Raw genomic sequence first — 17270 nt, 5'->3', positions numbered from 1 at the left:
GCTGTAAGATGTAGCACCTCAAGCGTGGCTAAGGTCCTCTGTGCATGCCACATTTTCCAGAAATTCTCAAACTGTTTTTGTAAGTCCTTCTTAAACTTTCTTTCAATTAGAAACAATATTTTGAGACAAAACTGCTTGATTATTATGATGCCCCGTTTTCGCTGCCCTTCCGAAATAACTCTATTGAGAACTATTGAGAAGCAACACCTTTGAACTTTAGAAGTTTATATAAACTTTATGCCATCGAGTGACAGTTAAAGGGCCAATATACAATATTTCTATGAACCAAGCGTTTTGAAGTTTAGGCGTTAATAATCACAATCACCCACAGCCGCTTTTATAGCATTGTTCAAACATACACAACTAACTTCCTAATCTAAAAAATGTATATTTGTAAATTAAAACCTTTAGCATATAACTAAAAGTGTGCCAATCAAATTCCAAGTTCTCAGACAAATTAAACAGTGGTGAATTAATTTACAATCCACATTCCCCCTGGTCGGAAGGGATGGTCTAACGCCAGCCAATCTCTCGTCCCAAGATTAGTCAAATTGTGGGACCCCGGAATGCGGGATCGGTCCTGTGTTGGGATGCCGTTCTAATTGTATATCAATAACCACCCCATTACGTCGACCAGGGGACAGTTCCCAGTGAATATATTCAACAGATCAAACGTTTAGCCAAATTACCGGGTATATTATAATCGTGGGACTTTTTACGCTGGGACAAACCTCTAGATGTGGACGGTTGAACCCCTAAGGTGATGGAAATACTAGGAAAAAAACATGTAATTAAAATTTTCGTCCCATAAGAGCAATGTTAAATTTGACCGAACATACCATAATTTTAAGCAGCATGCCAGTGTTATTGATAAAGATATAGTTTTGAAAATTTATGTTTAGGTCTAACAAAGAGTATTAAGGAATCAGGTAATGATATTTCAAATATTCGTTTTTGCCTTTTCTTAATAAATGCTCAATTCTTAATGGTCATCAACTTATTATGTGGAGGAAAACGGCAAAACTAACATCTTGACTCCCTAGAGGACCACTAAACCTTAATTTTAATACCTCAAGCATTATTTTATCACAACAGGGTTTTTTATCTGTTACAAAGTTAACATTGCTGTTATGGAACTAAAATCCAATATGGCTACCACTGATAAAAAATCTTAACATGAATAGACAAATGTAGATATCTCATGACCAAAAAGACAGTAAGAAAATACTGTAATTATAGAAATCACATTCCTAGTTTCTCAACGTGGGGTATTTGTATGTTTGGAAACTCTTAATTTTTGAACACATTTCAATGTCGATATGTCTTTAATGTGAAGATGTTTCCTCCAAAAGACTTGCAAGCTTTTCCCAGGAGTGTTCGTAGTGTGACATAAAATTCGATAACTTGCCCGTTCAAACGGTTAGCGTTAGAATAGTGTTTGAAGTTGTATACTAAGTCTACCGAATGCAAACATAACATTTTATGTCGGTTATGACGTTTAACTAAGAATTACAAATTATTTTGATGAATTTTATAAATTGAACAAGTTCTGACAAATTTTAACACAAATTCTATGCATAATATCTAAGAAGAGGTAAGTTTGTTGTTCAACTACTCGAAAATAACCCGGGTATCATTGTGGATTTTTAAACAAACTAATCATATTTTGTAGAACAAACAAAGTATTTGATTCTGAGAAAACCTTGATGATTTTAGGCATTATAATAAACGGCCGTGATAAAATAAAAAAACTAATCTTTGACGGTAACAAGGACGGAAAAGGCATATCATTAATCCTACGTTATTGTAATCCGTAAGTAAGTGAAATGTAATTCAACTTCGAACCGCAACACATCTAGAGCGACAAGAAACAGCAACGGAACAAAGATACGTCCTTGTGGTACTCCACACTCTACATAGCCAACCCCAGCCAGTCAGCCAAGTAGCCAGTAGGCGTACCCCGTTCATCACGACTTGCGTGGGGCCCAGATTGAAAACAAGCCACCGTTCCACGCGCTCCAAACTAATATATTAATTTTTTCATCATCCAGTATCTGGTTGTAATAAATGTTTTTTCATTAAGCGGCGATGAGTAGTGGCCGGTTGTTAATTGGTCGCAACTATTAGACTGTTTGTTTGCTTTCGCCTTAGCCAGGCGGGTTCCGTAATGAACTCCCGTATATTGACCGCCCAGTGGCCATTCGTTATTTCGATTCGACTGTTTTTAATCACTCCGCTTCTCCCAGGTAGGATTTCTACCGGATCGATTAACGCAGGAACAAGCTTGTAATATTAGATCTGAATATTCGTATCGATGATTTATGCCGGCGATTTAAACGTTCGTGGTCGCAATGGGTTTTTGCAACTCCGCGATTATTGTGTAATTATATTAGTTCTTAGGAGAGAGTTTGATACAGAGATTTGCCTATCTTGAGGGTAAAATATTGTTTCTGAGTAGGAGGTCTACATTTCACTGGGCCATGCAATATTCATACCAAGACGATATTGGGATTGATAAGGTTGCGGTGGTCAATTTTGGCACTCTCAGCCCTAACGAATGAGCGTTGGTATTTGAAGTTTGAATTGTTATAAATGTAATCTAACCCAACCCAAAGATTGATGGGTAGCGTAGAGATTAGATGTGGCCACCGGGCGGAGTTGGTTACACTCAAAGTGACCACCGTGCGGAGTTGGACTGACCTTTCGGAGGCCATCAAACTATTCCTCATCCTAAATCTGACCAACACGCGCAGTTGGGCTATCCCATAGTCAATTTAAAATCCAAGGCATATTTTTGGGACAAAGTGTTACTAGTGAGCAGATAGTCAGTTGGACCGCAGGCGACATCTGAGGATTCTGGACCGAAATGTTACTTGGACCGAAGTGGTTCGACACGGCTCAAACAGCATTTCACCTTGAGACAGTGGTGTAACATCCAACATTTTATATTGACACTTTACCTCTAGATCTATATCGAAAAATTGTTTTAAATAATACAATTAGGATCAAATCTATACGTAGGTACCATAATGATTACAATAACCTAAATGATTATTGACGAATAAAGGTTATGACGTCTTTAATTAAAACACATCTAAAGTTGTTTCTAGCATTTCGTTGTCCTGGCGAGCTTTCCTCTATGTGAAATCATCCTTAAAGAATACTTAACGATATTGTTTTTATTTTTTCTCATTTGAAAGCTATAACAGAAGTGCACAAATCAGAATAACACACATGTAAATTTAGATTTAAAGAAAAGTGTTAATTTTATAACAAAACTGTATTTGATTATAGACTTTATTATTTAAAGACAGTATTTTTTACGTTAAATCTATTTTTTTTTGTAAACACTGTACTGTTTACTAAAATTCGTTATTCAATCTTTATCCGAAGCATCAAAATGCACATCATATACCAAAGAAAAAAACGCATATGCAATTTCTCCTGAGAAAAAAACCTCCCAATCAAGAAAATTCATGTCCTAATCTTCGAACACTAACCCTATACTAAGTTAGACTATCGAGCATAACTTACAAAAGTTGGACTAATGAAGATGATACCCTCACAATCGAAACGAATCGCGAATATTTGATTGTAAAACTCCAAAGCAGATAGCAGGGTGTCCACAAAAGATTTGTCATTAATTTCCATGACTTTCCATGACTATCCATGACCATTTACCATTGATTTCCATGACTCACGAACTTTACACACAAATTATAATATAACATACACACACAAATAATACTGCCTGGACATGTTATTTTGCAGAAAATACTGAAATATGTAATAACAGATAACAATGGAGTACAATAGGTACAACAATGAACTAAAACAAACCGAAAACTCATAAAATAATACAACTGTAATAAATTGAATTGTCGAACATTTGTGAAAAATGCTACAACAGTCCGGGTTACGGCTGACTAGAGCATTGAATGGTCCCCTCAAATCCATCCATAATTGGAAATTTCCATGACTTCTTGCCTATTTCCCTGACTTTCAATGACCAAAACTTTTTTCCATGACTTTCCATGACTATCCCTGACTTTCCAGAATGTGGACACCCTGCAGATAGTTTATCCTAACAAATATCCCGATAACTCAAGATTACCCACAGTCAGTGCACGGTCCGGCAGCCCAGCTGGTATTAAATAGTTGGGAGGCTCGTCCCTTTAATTAAAATTCCATAAAGGTAGGTTGGCGTCGATCTGCGATATGGGTGTGTAATTGTGCCCCCCCCCCCCCCCCGCCCCCTACTTGCCATAGATGACCAGCTAGTCAATAAGTCTCGGGATAAACCCTATCAAGGAGATGATAGACACAAGGTGGTACATAGAACAAACTACTGTACTATGTTTTCAACTTTTCTAAATTGTTCTATATTTTATATTTAATTGATTTGATCCTTTTCCAGAGTAGGTATATTGCAATTTTCCTTATTTGAATAGTATAAGATTTGATTTGAAAAAGTAAGGTTGGTTACAGTTTATATAGGGTTACAAATACTCAGGTTTGTGAACAGAGGGAACTCTAGATGTTTGTTTAAGGTTTGACTCTGCGATGTGAAGAAAATACGCAAGTTGTAAAATCAGTATACGAAGGTTACAAAAAAAATTCAAAAGAACGCAGAGCCTGTTCCATGAAATAATTTCTAACGAAATACAGGGTGACGAATTTTTTTCACACTGAGTACCAATCACCCTGTATATGAATTCGTAAGTATTGAAATAAAATAGCATCTCCTAGAAACGATATGAAATACCAACCTCTTCGTCGTGGTAGTAATGTACAGCTCTTCACTATTGATACACTCCCGTGGATCTTTTTATTCGAATGTCAATGTTATAGCTACACTAGGAATGATACACACTGTTCGGTTCTGTAAAGGTTTCGAAAACGACCTGTTTTGAAATAATGCTATATATATACTACTGCAGCTTCCAACCACTAACACACAAAATACTGCACTATTATCAAATTACGAAAGACTACTTTTGGAAACTGAAGTAGACATCCCATCTAGGTCCAGCTGTATTATATATTTAAATTTGCACACATATGCTCCAGGTCATGGTGGAAGTAACATTGAATTTTCTCCCACAATTATTTTGATAGTTGAATATGCCGTAATATTATATGCATACTGTATTATACATTAATGTGTATTTGGCACCAGGACACCCTGTCGGTTGTTGTTGTACAACTGAACTGCTTTCTAAAATTGGCTGCAACTTTAACATGACTATTGAAAGTCTAGTTTCATCAATAGCCAAAGGTCAAGATTCGTCGTCTCGTCGAAGTGTGTTGTAACATAGTTTTTATTAATTTGGCTAACCACACATCGACTGTGGTATTCACAATGACAGTTCCGTCAGGGCCAGCTGATGGCAGCTAAAAGCCAGGAGCTGCAGCGGGATTTATGAATGGCAGACTGGCCCACTACCAACAGTGAGGTTACACTGACTCACTGGCTACTTGTGACTAAACCAACCAGTGTACATAGCTACCCATAAATAAACGACACTACCAGTAAACGTAAATCAACATCGGAATCCAATGTTTTCCAAATATTTGCGATCTCCAAACATATATTTCTTGTAAGGTGCATAATGTTGGTGGTTTAAGTTATTTTCCAACTGAATAGTTCCACTCTTTCCCAAAACATCCGGATATGTTTACGTCACCAAGTCTTAGGTATTTTGTAAAGATGCTTTTCGAACCCCTTATTTGGCTACAAAGTAATTTTCTATAACGTTGTGGATTGAAAACAAACAAAATCTTGATCGAGAAGCCACCGTTACTTTTCTACGTTAGGAACACTGTGACATGTTGTTCCCCAGGTAGTTCGCAACCAAGACTTGAAGGAATTGAAAACTATTAAATAAGTGGGAAATAGTTGTCATCGAAATCTCCAACACGTTAACGTCTTTCCAAAACCAACGTTAATATTTATAACAATCCGGAACCTACCTTGGATTAAAATTATTATATGAACGAGAAGAATTGAGAACTACGACATTATTAACAACAAAATAAAAACTTTCGAGACCGATACCTTAGTTTATTTAAACTTGACTCGGGACCATGACTATTGCCCGTTTTTCACCGACGCTGCGATGACGATGGCCGATATTAATTAAACGCTGTCCCCAGAGCCCTGGCTGATTAGCCCGAGTGTTGATTTAATTATCGGCCGCTGTTCCCTTGCACTGGCGATTGCATATTCATCAATTTGTCCGATCGCCCCACCCACACCCCGAGCCGACCTACCTCGGTCGCTCCGTGTATACAAATAAGGATTACCTCTCGCCCGGGGACGGATTTAGGGTTATTGCTAGTGTTGTTTTTGTCAAGGGACTTGTCGAACCGACAATAGCGGATTTGGCCCGCGTCCGATAAAAACGACACGACACCGTCTACAATCCGACGACGGCTCACAGGCTCAAACCCCGCCATCGTACACGACTAATCCATTATGTGCGTGTGTTTTTAAAAAAATGTTTGGTAAAAAACGCGATGGTTTTCCGAGAGATGATTCGAAGTTGTTGGATTTGATATTAATGCGGAACGCTTGTTGAGTGGACTCGAACAGACACAATGTTGCATTACACTGGTTATGTGTGTAAAATTATCACCGCGATTTGAAATTCAAATATATTTATTCAAAATAATACAGCAGCATGGCTTCGCTAGATTATAAAACTCGTCGGTGAGGTCCGATTGATACTCATAAAATTATGGACACAATTTGGAACACAGTTCCTTAATTTTCTGTTGTGGTGTTTCCGGACTAATTGATTAACATTTTAAATAAAAACGGTAAAAATACCTGATTGTTACCTTGAAGTCCAAGGTTTAGTCTACTGGATTATGCTCATTTCAGGTATTAGTTCAACGTACCTGACGATGGGCGTACGAGCTGAAATTAGCATATTCCAATAGGACAAGCCTTGGACCTTAAGGTGACAACCAGACATTTCAACCTTTTTTAATAGTAATTACCTTTGTTCTTGGCAAAAATTAGTGTATTCTCTAAGGCGGAGATTAGATAGGCGTTTATTTAAATATGGAAAAAGAACTTAGATGAACTCCAACCTGAGCTGAGTTAATACACAACCACTTCTTTCCCTAGAGACTGAAAACTCTGAAAATGCAACCTTATATGATTTTCCGGGAAGTTGGTACACAAGCATAAAAAGTAAAGTAACGTTTTTATTAAAGTAATATTTTGCGCTTTTTACGGAAAAGGTGTTTAATTAACAGGTGGCGTTCAATTTTATCAAATGACCATGCTAAGGAGAAACACAAAAAAGGACCAATACAAATTAAGGAAAACATAATAATTATATGTATATAAATCAAAGAACACCAAGAAACCACCAAAGGATAAGAAAATTACAAGTCAAGACTTAAAAAAATACAAAATTATTTGAAATTAGGTGGTTTCTTACCTTGAACCTGGCCAGCTTGGAGTTTTCAGCAGCAAGTTTGTGCAAAGCTTGGTAATCCGACTGCGCTGATTTGACCATCCATTCCCGCGCTTTTGGGTCCAGCTGAAAATTAAAACAAGGAACATGCTGAATACTTGCAGAGGATTGAAGTTGAATACTGCGTATGCTGGATTTATCTGAATTGGTTGAACTTGGAATCCAAGTTCACGTCTGAATTATAATGTAGCTTTTCACAAAAGAGCAGCTTAATGGGTTTTGTTTATCTTAAACAATGCAATTTAAGAATGGATTGAAGAACAACTGATATTTATTTATGGTATTTTCGTTTTGAACGTTTTAAATGCATTAGCTAATAGAATCGACATCTATTAAAAAGCTTTTATATAAAATTGAAAAAAACATTTTGCAGCAGATTAAATTTAGCCTTTGGGGCGATTTAAATAAACAAAACATCTTTGATAGTAAAATTGTTACCAAACAGCTGAAAGTTTAACTGCCTGACCTTACAATGATTTAAACTAATGTTAAATGGGGTCATAACTACTTACTACTGTAGAGACAACCTAAAATAGGTTAAAGATTGACTTCTGACATGATTATAGATCATAATTGCCAAATGATACTAAAAAAGGTTTAAATACCTCCTATTGTGCATCCATTAAATTGCAAAAGCAACGCGCATTAAGCATTTCATTGGATGCCTAATAGCATGTATTTAAACCTTTTTTGACTTTTAAAACTTTGTTACAATGAAATTTAGGATTGGACGTTTCTCCGGTCTTGAAGACTGATGAGAAGAAGCAATAGGAAATGTTGGCAAAAGAAACATTTAAGTACACAGTTTTAGTTTTTAATTCAGAAAACTCTTTGGAAAGACGTGCTATACCACATTTTAGCAAGTATAAGCTTAAGTCCCTGTAAAAATATCAACACCCTCTCCACATATTTCAACCTCTATCACAACTCACGCAGTACTTCAGCCGCCAAAACCACCGCCCCCGCCGTTACCTCAATCGCCGGTGTAAATCCGCTCATAAGCCGGCGGTAAATAAATCGACGCACCTCATTAGCGGTAAATAAAGCGCCGGAATCAAAACTGTTTAGCGCTTGAGAGATGGCGACGTCTCTAATAGGACGTGGCGCGTGTTTGGACAAGCCAAGACGGATGACGGCGCGCCACCTGCCACACGCTATATATAAGCGCATAAATCGGCTACACGTGTTTATCTCGTTATTTACGCGTGTTTTGTACCTGCGCGTCGCTAAATCATACAAATTGTTACACCCGCGTGGATTAGTGAGATCTGGGAACTGATGCGCGACCGCGGCTGGGAATGCTCGTGTGTATGAGGGATGGGAAATTGTTGGTCGTCGGCCACGGGCTAAAACTATCGCGGACCGCTGAGTCGACGGGGCTTGGAGGACTGTTTTCGTGCGGAACAGTCAGGCAGCGGAATCCCTGTCAGTGGCATTTTTATCGAATAAGTTTCAAGCAAAACTGTCCAAACTAACATTTAAATGTGTGTTTAAATCCAACAATCTTGTGACGTTAATGACGATTGTTCACTTTTATTTGCGTCTATATAATACAACACGTGTGTAACTTTTTGGTAAATACCAGAGAACAATAGTATATTTTATCATCTTGTCAAAATAGTTAAAATGGTTAGATAACGAGACATATAGAGGTGTTTTGTGGTTGGTGTCAAAGATTTTAAGGAATTATTACTCAAACACATTGCGATAAAAATACGCAATTCGGAAGGTTAGGCCCTATATCTCACTCTTACTTCTAGAAACAGCAATTTTTTTTAGATTTTTTTCAAAATGTTGTATTTAATCTCTGACACTGACCACCAAATACCCTGTATAATAAACGACTCGCACTCCATTTATACAAGACTGAAAAGCTACATGTGTTGTGAAGGATGAGTGATATTCTTACCCTATACCGTCGTGTCATAGCGGGGCGGTTTTGTGCATGGTATTCTTAGTAATGTAAATTTGGGTTGTATACAACCAAACCTTATCTTTTCTTGTATAGTATATCATTGAATTTAGCCATCATTCATAGCTACCAATTGAAACATCTAGTATCTCACCAAAACATAGCAATGTAACTTAATTTCCATGAAAACTAATTAAATTGAAATTTGTGTATTGTTAAAAATAAGGATGTTTACTCACTGAAACAAAGGAGTGTGTGTCCTCGTCCTTTTCTGGTCCTCCCTGGAACAAAAGAAAACTGTGTAGGAATTCAGACAAAGATAATTATTGTATACAAATTAGTAAAACATACATCAATTCAAATATTGAGCTTCGTGTATACCACGACATAGTTTCTGAAAATTCCAATTGTATGTAATTGGAATTAGAAGCAATCTTCTTTAAGACATATTATATACAAAAAAATAACGTCTTGAAATAGCATTAGCTATGGTAGTTTATCATAGTTGAAATGAGGCTACCTACTTATTATTATTGACCACTGTAACTTGTTAGATAAATACTAGATCATCTGAATGTCCATTTAGTTTTACTTGCTCAAAAAGTAGTCGTATTCGACAATAAACAGTAATTTGCATTGTTTGAGCTACGTCCCTGTTTATTCAATTAGTTGAAAGTGTAGAGGAGTATAAAATCACTCATTGAATAAATACGAATCCAACTGCAAAACTTCTACAAATTTACCTTAGTCATGTCACCTTCGCAGTTCAGTAATTCATAACGAGTATATCTCAATGTTAACCGTAATATAGCACTTTCCTTACCAAGACGTTATCCCGGCCACTCCGCACTATATGTAGCCTCTGTTCAACAAATACGTTCTCTACTCAATACCTACAAAACACTGCTGAACCAAAGTTAAACTACCAGAATCAGCAGTAACGCCGGTACACTTGTACAGCTGTAGCGTCAACAAATTCAACAATACCTGATCAGTCAGCTTGTCATAGACTCGACGCGAACCGGTGAAAAACTGTTGACCAAGTCAGAACAAGAGTGAATCAATAGTTCCTACGATGTTTACAAGAAACACTATTTATTGGTTGGTCAAATTTCTGATAAAGCCTTTGGAAATAAATGATTTTAAACAAAATATGAGGACCTGTGCACAATCTGTGCATTATAATATGACTCAAAACTTGTTTTTGTGACATAACAAACAATTAAATGTTATTTTCAAAGATTATGTTTGAAGACAATATTGGTTGGATAAATTTACTAATCCATACATAAATCCCAAGTACTGTACCCATGAACTTTTGAGAAACTAAAAGTTACACCCCATAAACCATATACTTAAAATGTTCGTCATGACGAGAAACCTTGCGTAAAACTATCAATTATTTCATAAATTGACCCTTTAAGTAATTCGTAATTCCTTTAGGAAGGTAACTTTCCATATAACTAATGTTCAAAATACATCAGCTGCACTTATTTGTTTGTTATTCTTTCAATTTATTACCTTACAAGAGGTTCTACCCGCGAATTCACGGGTGTACAGAAGCCTCCATTAAATTAATTTAATCAACTTTGACTTTATATTTCATGTAAAGGGCCCAAGTTCGAAATCATTGTCATCTGAAACGATGTTAAAAGCAGTGATGTTTGCTGCAAACTGTTAAATTAATAAACATTGACTATTTACAGTTAAAATATGTACTTCTCACTTTTAATTTCTGACCACAGCTGGAGTTTCATAAAAATACGAAACTTAAAAAGGGCCCCAGGGCCTCACTCTCTAATTATTTCCCTAAAAAGAAAGTTTCCTGCTCAACTTCAAGTTACGCTCTTTCCAATGACACCAAAAACATGTCAATCGGTTCAGTAGTTTCGGAGGAGTTAATTGTCACAAAAAACCTGCTTGCGTATTAAATAAGTACTAGTGTTCCTGTTGCTCAAATTCGAGCAATTGCTAAGTATTACAGGCGTTATTTTAAAACGAATTTCAACCAAATTAGCAAACTTATTGACTGTTTACAATTAACATAATTATGCTCTTCTTCTCACTTTTGATTTCTGACAACAGCTGGAGTTTCGTAACAATTTTTGTTTCCAATGTTAATCTTATGGAGAAATACGAAACTTTAAAGGGCTCCATGGCCTCACTCTCATTATTTCCCTAAAAAGAAAGTTTCCTGCTCAACTTCACATTACCCTCTTTCCAATGACACCAAAAACATGTCAATCGGTTCAGTAGTTTCGGAGGAGTAATTGTCACAAAAAACCTGCTTGTGTATTAAATAAGTATAGATAGATTAAAATCAGGTGTGATTATTTGTTTATATTACTGTATTATTGTTTGTTTATTTCAGCTTAACCTAACTCATCAATAGTTTTATTAATACTCATGAAATCAAACGGGGTGAAGCCCGTGGTTAACAGCTAGTTAACAATAAATTATTTGACCTTTAGATCTATAAAAACTGATTTACCTACCTCCATCAAAAGTACTTTGTTCAATACGTTTTTTTTTTAAATTCCATACAAATTTTTCTATTCAACATTTTCCTGGCCTACCTAACTACAACATTTTACTCCAAAAACCAAGGTCAAACGTAATAAACAAACAAAACACGATTATTAATTATTCCGGCGACCACAAAACACGCGGTGCAACTTGTTTGTATTTTTAATGTAATAAACTGTTTCCGAGAGCAAAACAGAGCGGAAAAATACAACAAACTCATCACGGGTGACAGCGGCGACATGACACCGATGTCGCGGACAAACAAGCTATGAAATCGTCAAATATCCGGACTGCTGCATTGTGTCCGAAACTAAAACTGTTGAGCATTGCCTTTAAATAAGTAGAGTTTGTGCGGACGAGAGTAGAGACGAAACCAAGAGTGTTCTATTTTGGTCTGTGCCAAAACACGTTTCCGAGTGAGCACAAGAGCAATGAATCGTTTTCACTGGGGGATATAAAGCAAAATGTTCGTTGAGTAAAAATAAATAAAGATTGTAAGAAAGTAGTTTTGAATGAGTAGTGACCATCTTTTGTTTGGTATGGAACATGGATGATTTAAACCCCATTCAGGACTTCACAAGATGTACACATCGAGTTGTTTTATTTGGATTGAGGTCGCAGATTTTGAAAAATGTTACAAAATCGTTTATAAAATCCTTAATATCTTCAAAAGCCCTTTACTCCCCAACCTAGCAATTTTGTGAAACTAACGCCCTCTATACAAGAAAATAATAATCAATAGACCCGTGATACTAACGTGATATAAAAGGATCTACTATCAAATGTATTTATGAAGAAATAATACTGTATAGCCAAAACTGGTACACGATGTACGTAATTTCCTAAAATATACTCCTAAATTCATAGTGCACAAAATAAACAATAAACTGCACAGCAAATGATTTTCGAAAATAAAGAATAATCCACATTGCTTACTGGCAACACTGCAGCACCAACAAACAAAGCGAACAAAATGACTTCCAAAACTAAAAACTATTCGAAATGTTTTACTTTTATGTACAATCTAAGAATGGGTTCACCTTTTTAGAGCCATCTTGCGACTCACCGCCAGACATCGCTCACGAACTCACATCACATGAACACCGAACACGAGAGACACAAACGTATCACGCCACTACACTTGTGACACTCTGTTGACGATAAGAGGGTCAGGGCGACGAGAACCGCTGCTGACTCTTATCACTACTTATCACCCTTCTGTGGGCTGCTTCCCTTCGCCGACGGTGGACTCAACGTTTCAGCGAAGAACAGAAATTACGCCTTGTGTATGCCAAACAATGTTGTAGTACAAATAACACCAGTCGAAAGCCAATCATGAAGGAATGAATTGCGGTTATGGTCTTTGCGAGAGTAGCCTACAATAACGAAATTGAAATTTCCAAGTGATTACGTAATAGTAAAAACGTATGGAAAAATCATAAAACCCACGCTTGACATGGCGAAATTACAGGTTCTACAATATAGGATTAACATCTGGATACACATGACACACTTTGTGACTCTAGATTTATAAAACGTTGATGGTTGGATATTAGACCTACACTGCATACTTGTACAAAGATTTCAATAACTTGGAAATCAATGTCAAATATTTAAATTATTATGAAATATTCATACATAATATTTGGTTTATTAACACCTCCATAACTCCACCCTTGTGAACTGTACTTTGAAATGATTGTAAGAAGTTCAAATGTGTCCTGGCCTCTCAAATATAGTTAAAATGTGACCTGGCCTCTCAAATATTGTTCAAATGCGACCTGGCCTTTTAAATATAGTTCACATGTGACCTGGCCTTTTAAATATAGGTAGTTCAAATGTGACCTGGCCTCTCAAATATTGTTCAAATGCGACCTGGCCTTTTAAATATAGTTCACATGTGACCTGGCCTTTTAAATATAGGTAGTTCAAATATGACCTGGCCTCTCAAATATTTTTCAAATGTGATCTGACTACTCACATATTGTACAAATGTGACCTGATTACTCATATATTGTACAAATGTGACCTGACAACTCATATATTGTACAAATGTGACCTTAACACTCAAATGTTGTACAAATATGACCTGACAACTCACATATTGTACAAATGTGACCTGATTACTCATATATTGTACAAATGTGACCTGACAACTCATATATTGTACAAATGTGACCTTAACACTCAAATGTTGTACAAATATGACCTGACAACTCACATATTGTACAAATGTGACCTGACAACTCACATATTGTACAAATGTGACCTGATTACTCATATATTGTACAAATGTGACCTGACAACTCATATATTGTACAAATGTGACCTTAACACTCAAATGTTGTACAAATATGACCTGACAACTCACATATTGTACAAATGTGACCTGACAACTCACATATTGTTCAAATGTGACCTGATTACTCATATATTGTACAAATGTGACCTTAACACTCAAATGTTGTACAAATATGACCTGGCCTCTCAAATATTTTTCAAATGTGATCTGACTACTCACATATTGTACAAATGTGACCTTGTACAAATATGACCTGACAACTCACATATTGTACAAATGTGACCTGACAACTCACATATTGTTCAAATGTGACCTGATTACTCATATATTGTACAAATGTGACCTTGTACAAATATGACCTGACAACTCACATATTGTACAAATGTGACCTGACAACTCACATATTGTTCAAATATGACCTGACAACTCACATATTGTACAAATGTGACCTGACAACTCACATATTGTTCAAATGTGACCTGATTACTCATATATTGTACAAATGTGACCTTAACACTCAAATGTTGTACAAATATGACCTGGCCTCTCAAATATTTTTCAAATGTGATCTGACTACTCACATATTGTACAAATGTGACCTTGTACAAATATGACCTGACAACTCACATATTGTACAAATGTGACCTGATTACTCATATATTGTACAAATGTGACCTGACAACTCATATATTGTACAAATGTGACCTTAACACTCAAATGTTGTACAAATATGACCTGACAACTCACATATTGTACAAATGTGACCTGACAACTCACATATTGTTCAAATGTGACCTGATTACTCATATATTGTACAAATGTGACCTTAACACTCAAATGTTGTACAAATGTGACCTGACCCCTCAAAGCTTGTACAACTATACCCTGACACACTACCTAGTTGTACCAACACCACACACGGACCTAACCACTAACCGACACCGCGGGAGGCGCCAACGTTTGTTTACATCTTGATCAATCAACAGCTGATTGACCCGGGTCGACTGACAGCTGATAACATCTTCTCATGCATCAGTAATGAGTTGTATGATTCATTGCGAACTGCACTTCACGCTGCCCTTCATCAATTACCATTGTTTAACTCCACCATACACCTCTGTCACAACTCCGGCCATTTATAACTTTCGTTAATTCGAACGGTTCGTTAACAAATTCTCTGAAAAGTTATTCATCACGGTGTTCAACTGGATTGGTTTGTTCCATCGATTGCAAATTCAAACAGTGGGTCATTCGTCATTTTTATTTGTTGAGTCATAAATATTCGACAACGAGCAAATTTGTTAGGAATTTCATTATTCATAAGTCTTTTGACATGGTATACCACACGTATAACCTTATATCGTCTACAGTTTGCTGGGTCATCTTCGATTAGTTTCTACAAAAATAAAGCAGTCTGACAAGCCAATTTTTATACTAACGCATCACTTGAAGAATACTACTTGTTCAACATACTACAAGATCATCATTGGTTTAAGAAAGTAATTTGTGTTTCTTACAACAGTCGGACGGACAGAGAAAGCCAATAAAATTTCTTTTGAAATTCATTCAAACCAATTCTATAATTTGAATACCTAAGCAACTTCGACTCCTAATCTTAACTCTAATGCACAAGGGTTTAAAGTGAGTTCAAGAGTTGCCCTGTACTTGCTATACATTGTTGGCCACTTCGTGTTCAAACATGAGGTGAGAGTAGACAAAATTTGTCGGATTCGTGCCCCGGCTACTACGCCAGTCCACCGCGCATGTCTGCTGCTCAATGGACCGCGCCTGCGCACATCATTCACAACTACGAGAGTAACTCACCTCAGATATGAGCCGCGCTCCGACAACTTGATGCATTCTCCCATTCACAGTCAGATTACAGTTAAGTGGTCGTGTATATTTCTCACTCTGAATGAAATAACTGTTTGCACATCGTCGTAAAAGTTCATACGATGTCCAATGTTTGAAATGCGAATAAAAGTTGAGAAAATAATGACATTTTACTAATTCATTTCATAGCTTATATAAATAACAAAATCTCGGCGGTAAACAGGCCTTAACTCTTAATTTAACCGTGCTACTGTATATTTAATTAGATGACCTGCTGTAATTGTACATGGATATTGACTGGCTTTTGTGTGACTTGTAAGAACCGACTCATGTAAAAGTATATTTCATAGAGAAGTAGGATAAATTATTTACTTCTTCATTGGGTACATTCACAAATAATAGCACCAATATTTATACTTGTTTGTATTCTCAAACAATTTTACAATAAATATTCAAACTATAACATGTGAAAAAGTATATTTTTAAATTAGATTAGAAGAGTTAATTTTCATTCTCAACATGCAACAATTTTGACCTACAGCAGTGCTCTCTTCAATACACAGACCGGAGTAGTTTTATGGCCTCTGTTTGCCTTGTTACCTAACACTACAAACACGGAGAAGTCTCAAGTAGTCAATAAGACATAGGTCAAGTTTCTTGCAATTAAATACAAATTCTGCAGAACGTTTAAGCCATTTACGGTATACTGTATATTTAGTTACATGCCGCAGTTTATCGTCGTTTTTGATCGGAAAACATGAACTATTTGTATTGGGTACACTGGTGTACGTTTAGAACTTTAACACCTTCTTTAAACAGGCATATGTTTATACAAGTAAATTTTCAAAGACATCTTGAGAGTTACGGAATTCACGGCGATAACGTACGCTAGAGATCGTAGCGACTCTCGTAGTAACAACACATTCCTTGGGTGGTAATACCTATCTTCCTACCATTCCCTATAGTTTAGTGCTAAAATGCGATTTTATACCTAATTACATACCTAATATAAACCGAAACTGTTTAGCATAATGTAACAATGTGTATAGGTTACATTACTTAGATTAAAGTATACGAAATACCTACTTCAGTTTGCACCATTGTTCGCACCCCGACAGTTTGAAAAAACCATATTTTAGCGCCCCATAATTTGGTAACCATTAGGAAACAAATAAAAGCTTAAATAAAATTTTTGTTGAAAATTTAA

General features: G+C 36.3%; 1 protein-coding gene across 1 annotated transcript in view; it reads right to left on the bottom strand.

Moving 5' to 3' along the window:
- The window catches only part of LOC129004777 (ankyrin repeat domain-containing protein SOWAHA-like), a 114949-nt gene that overhangs the window by 49508 nt on the left and 48171 nt on the right, over positions 1-17270 (bottom strand). Inside the window, exons 5-6 of the mRNA XM_054433403.1 lie at positions 9642-9683; positions 7455-7556 (exon numbers count right to left, since the gene is read on the bottom strand). Coding sequence (XP_054289378.1) covers positions 7455-7556; positions 9642-9683 — 144 coding nt within the window. The remainder of the gene's footprint in view (positions 1-7454; positions 7557-9641; positions 9684-17270) is intronic.

This window comes from Macrosteles quadrilineatus, unplaced genomic scaffold, assembly GCF_028750875.1.
Source record: "Macrosteles quadrilineatus isolate MER2022 unplaced genomic scaffold, UCM_ALF_1.0 Scaffold_11__1_contigs__length_5352618, whole genome shotgun sequence".
NCBI lineage: Eukaryota > Metazoa > Arthropoda > Insecta > Hemiptera > Cicadellidae > Macrosteles > Macrosteles quadrilineatus.
This window is presented reverse-complemented; position numbering and strand designations above follow the sequence as displayed.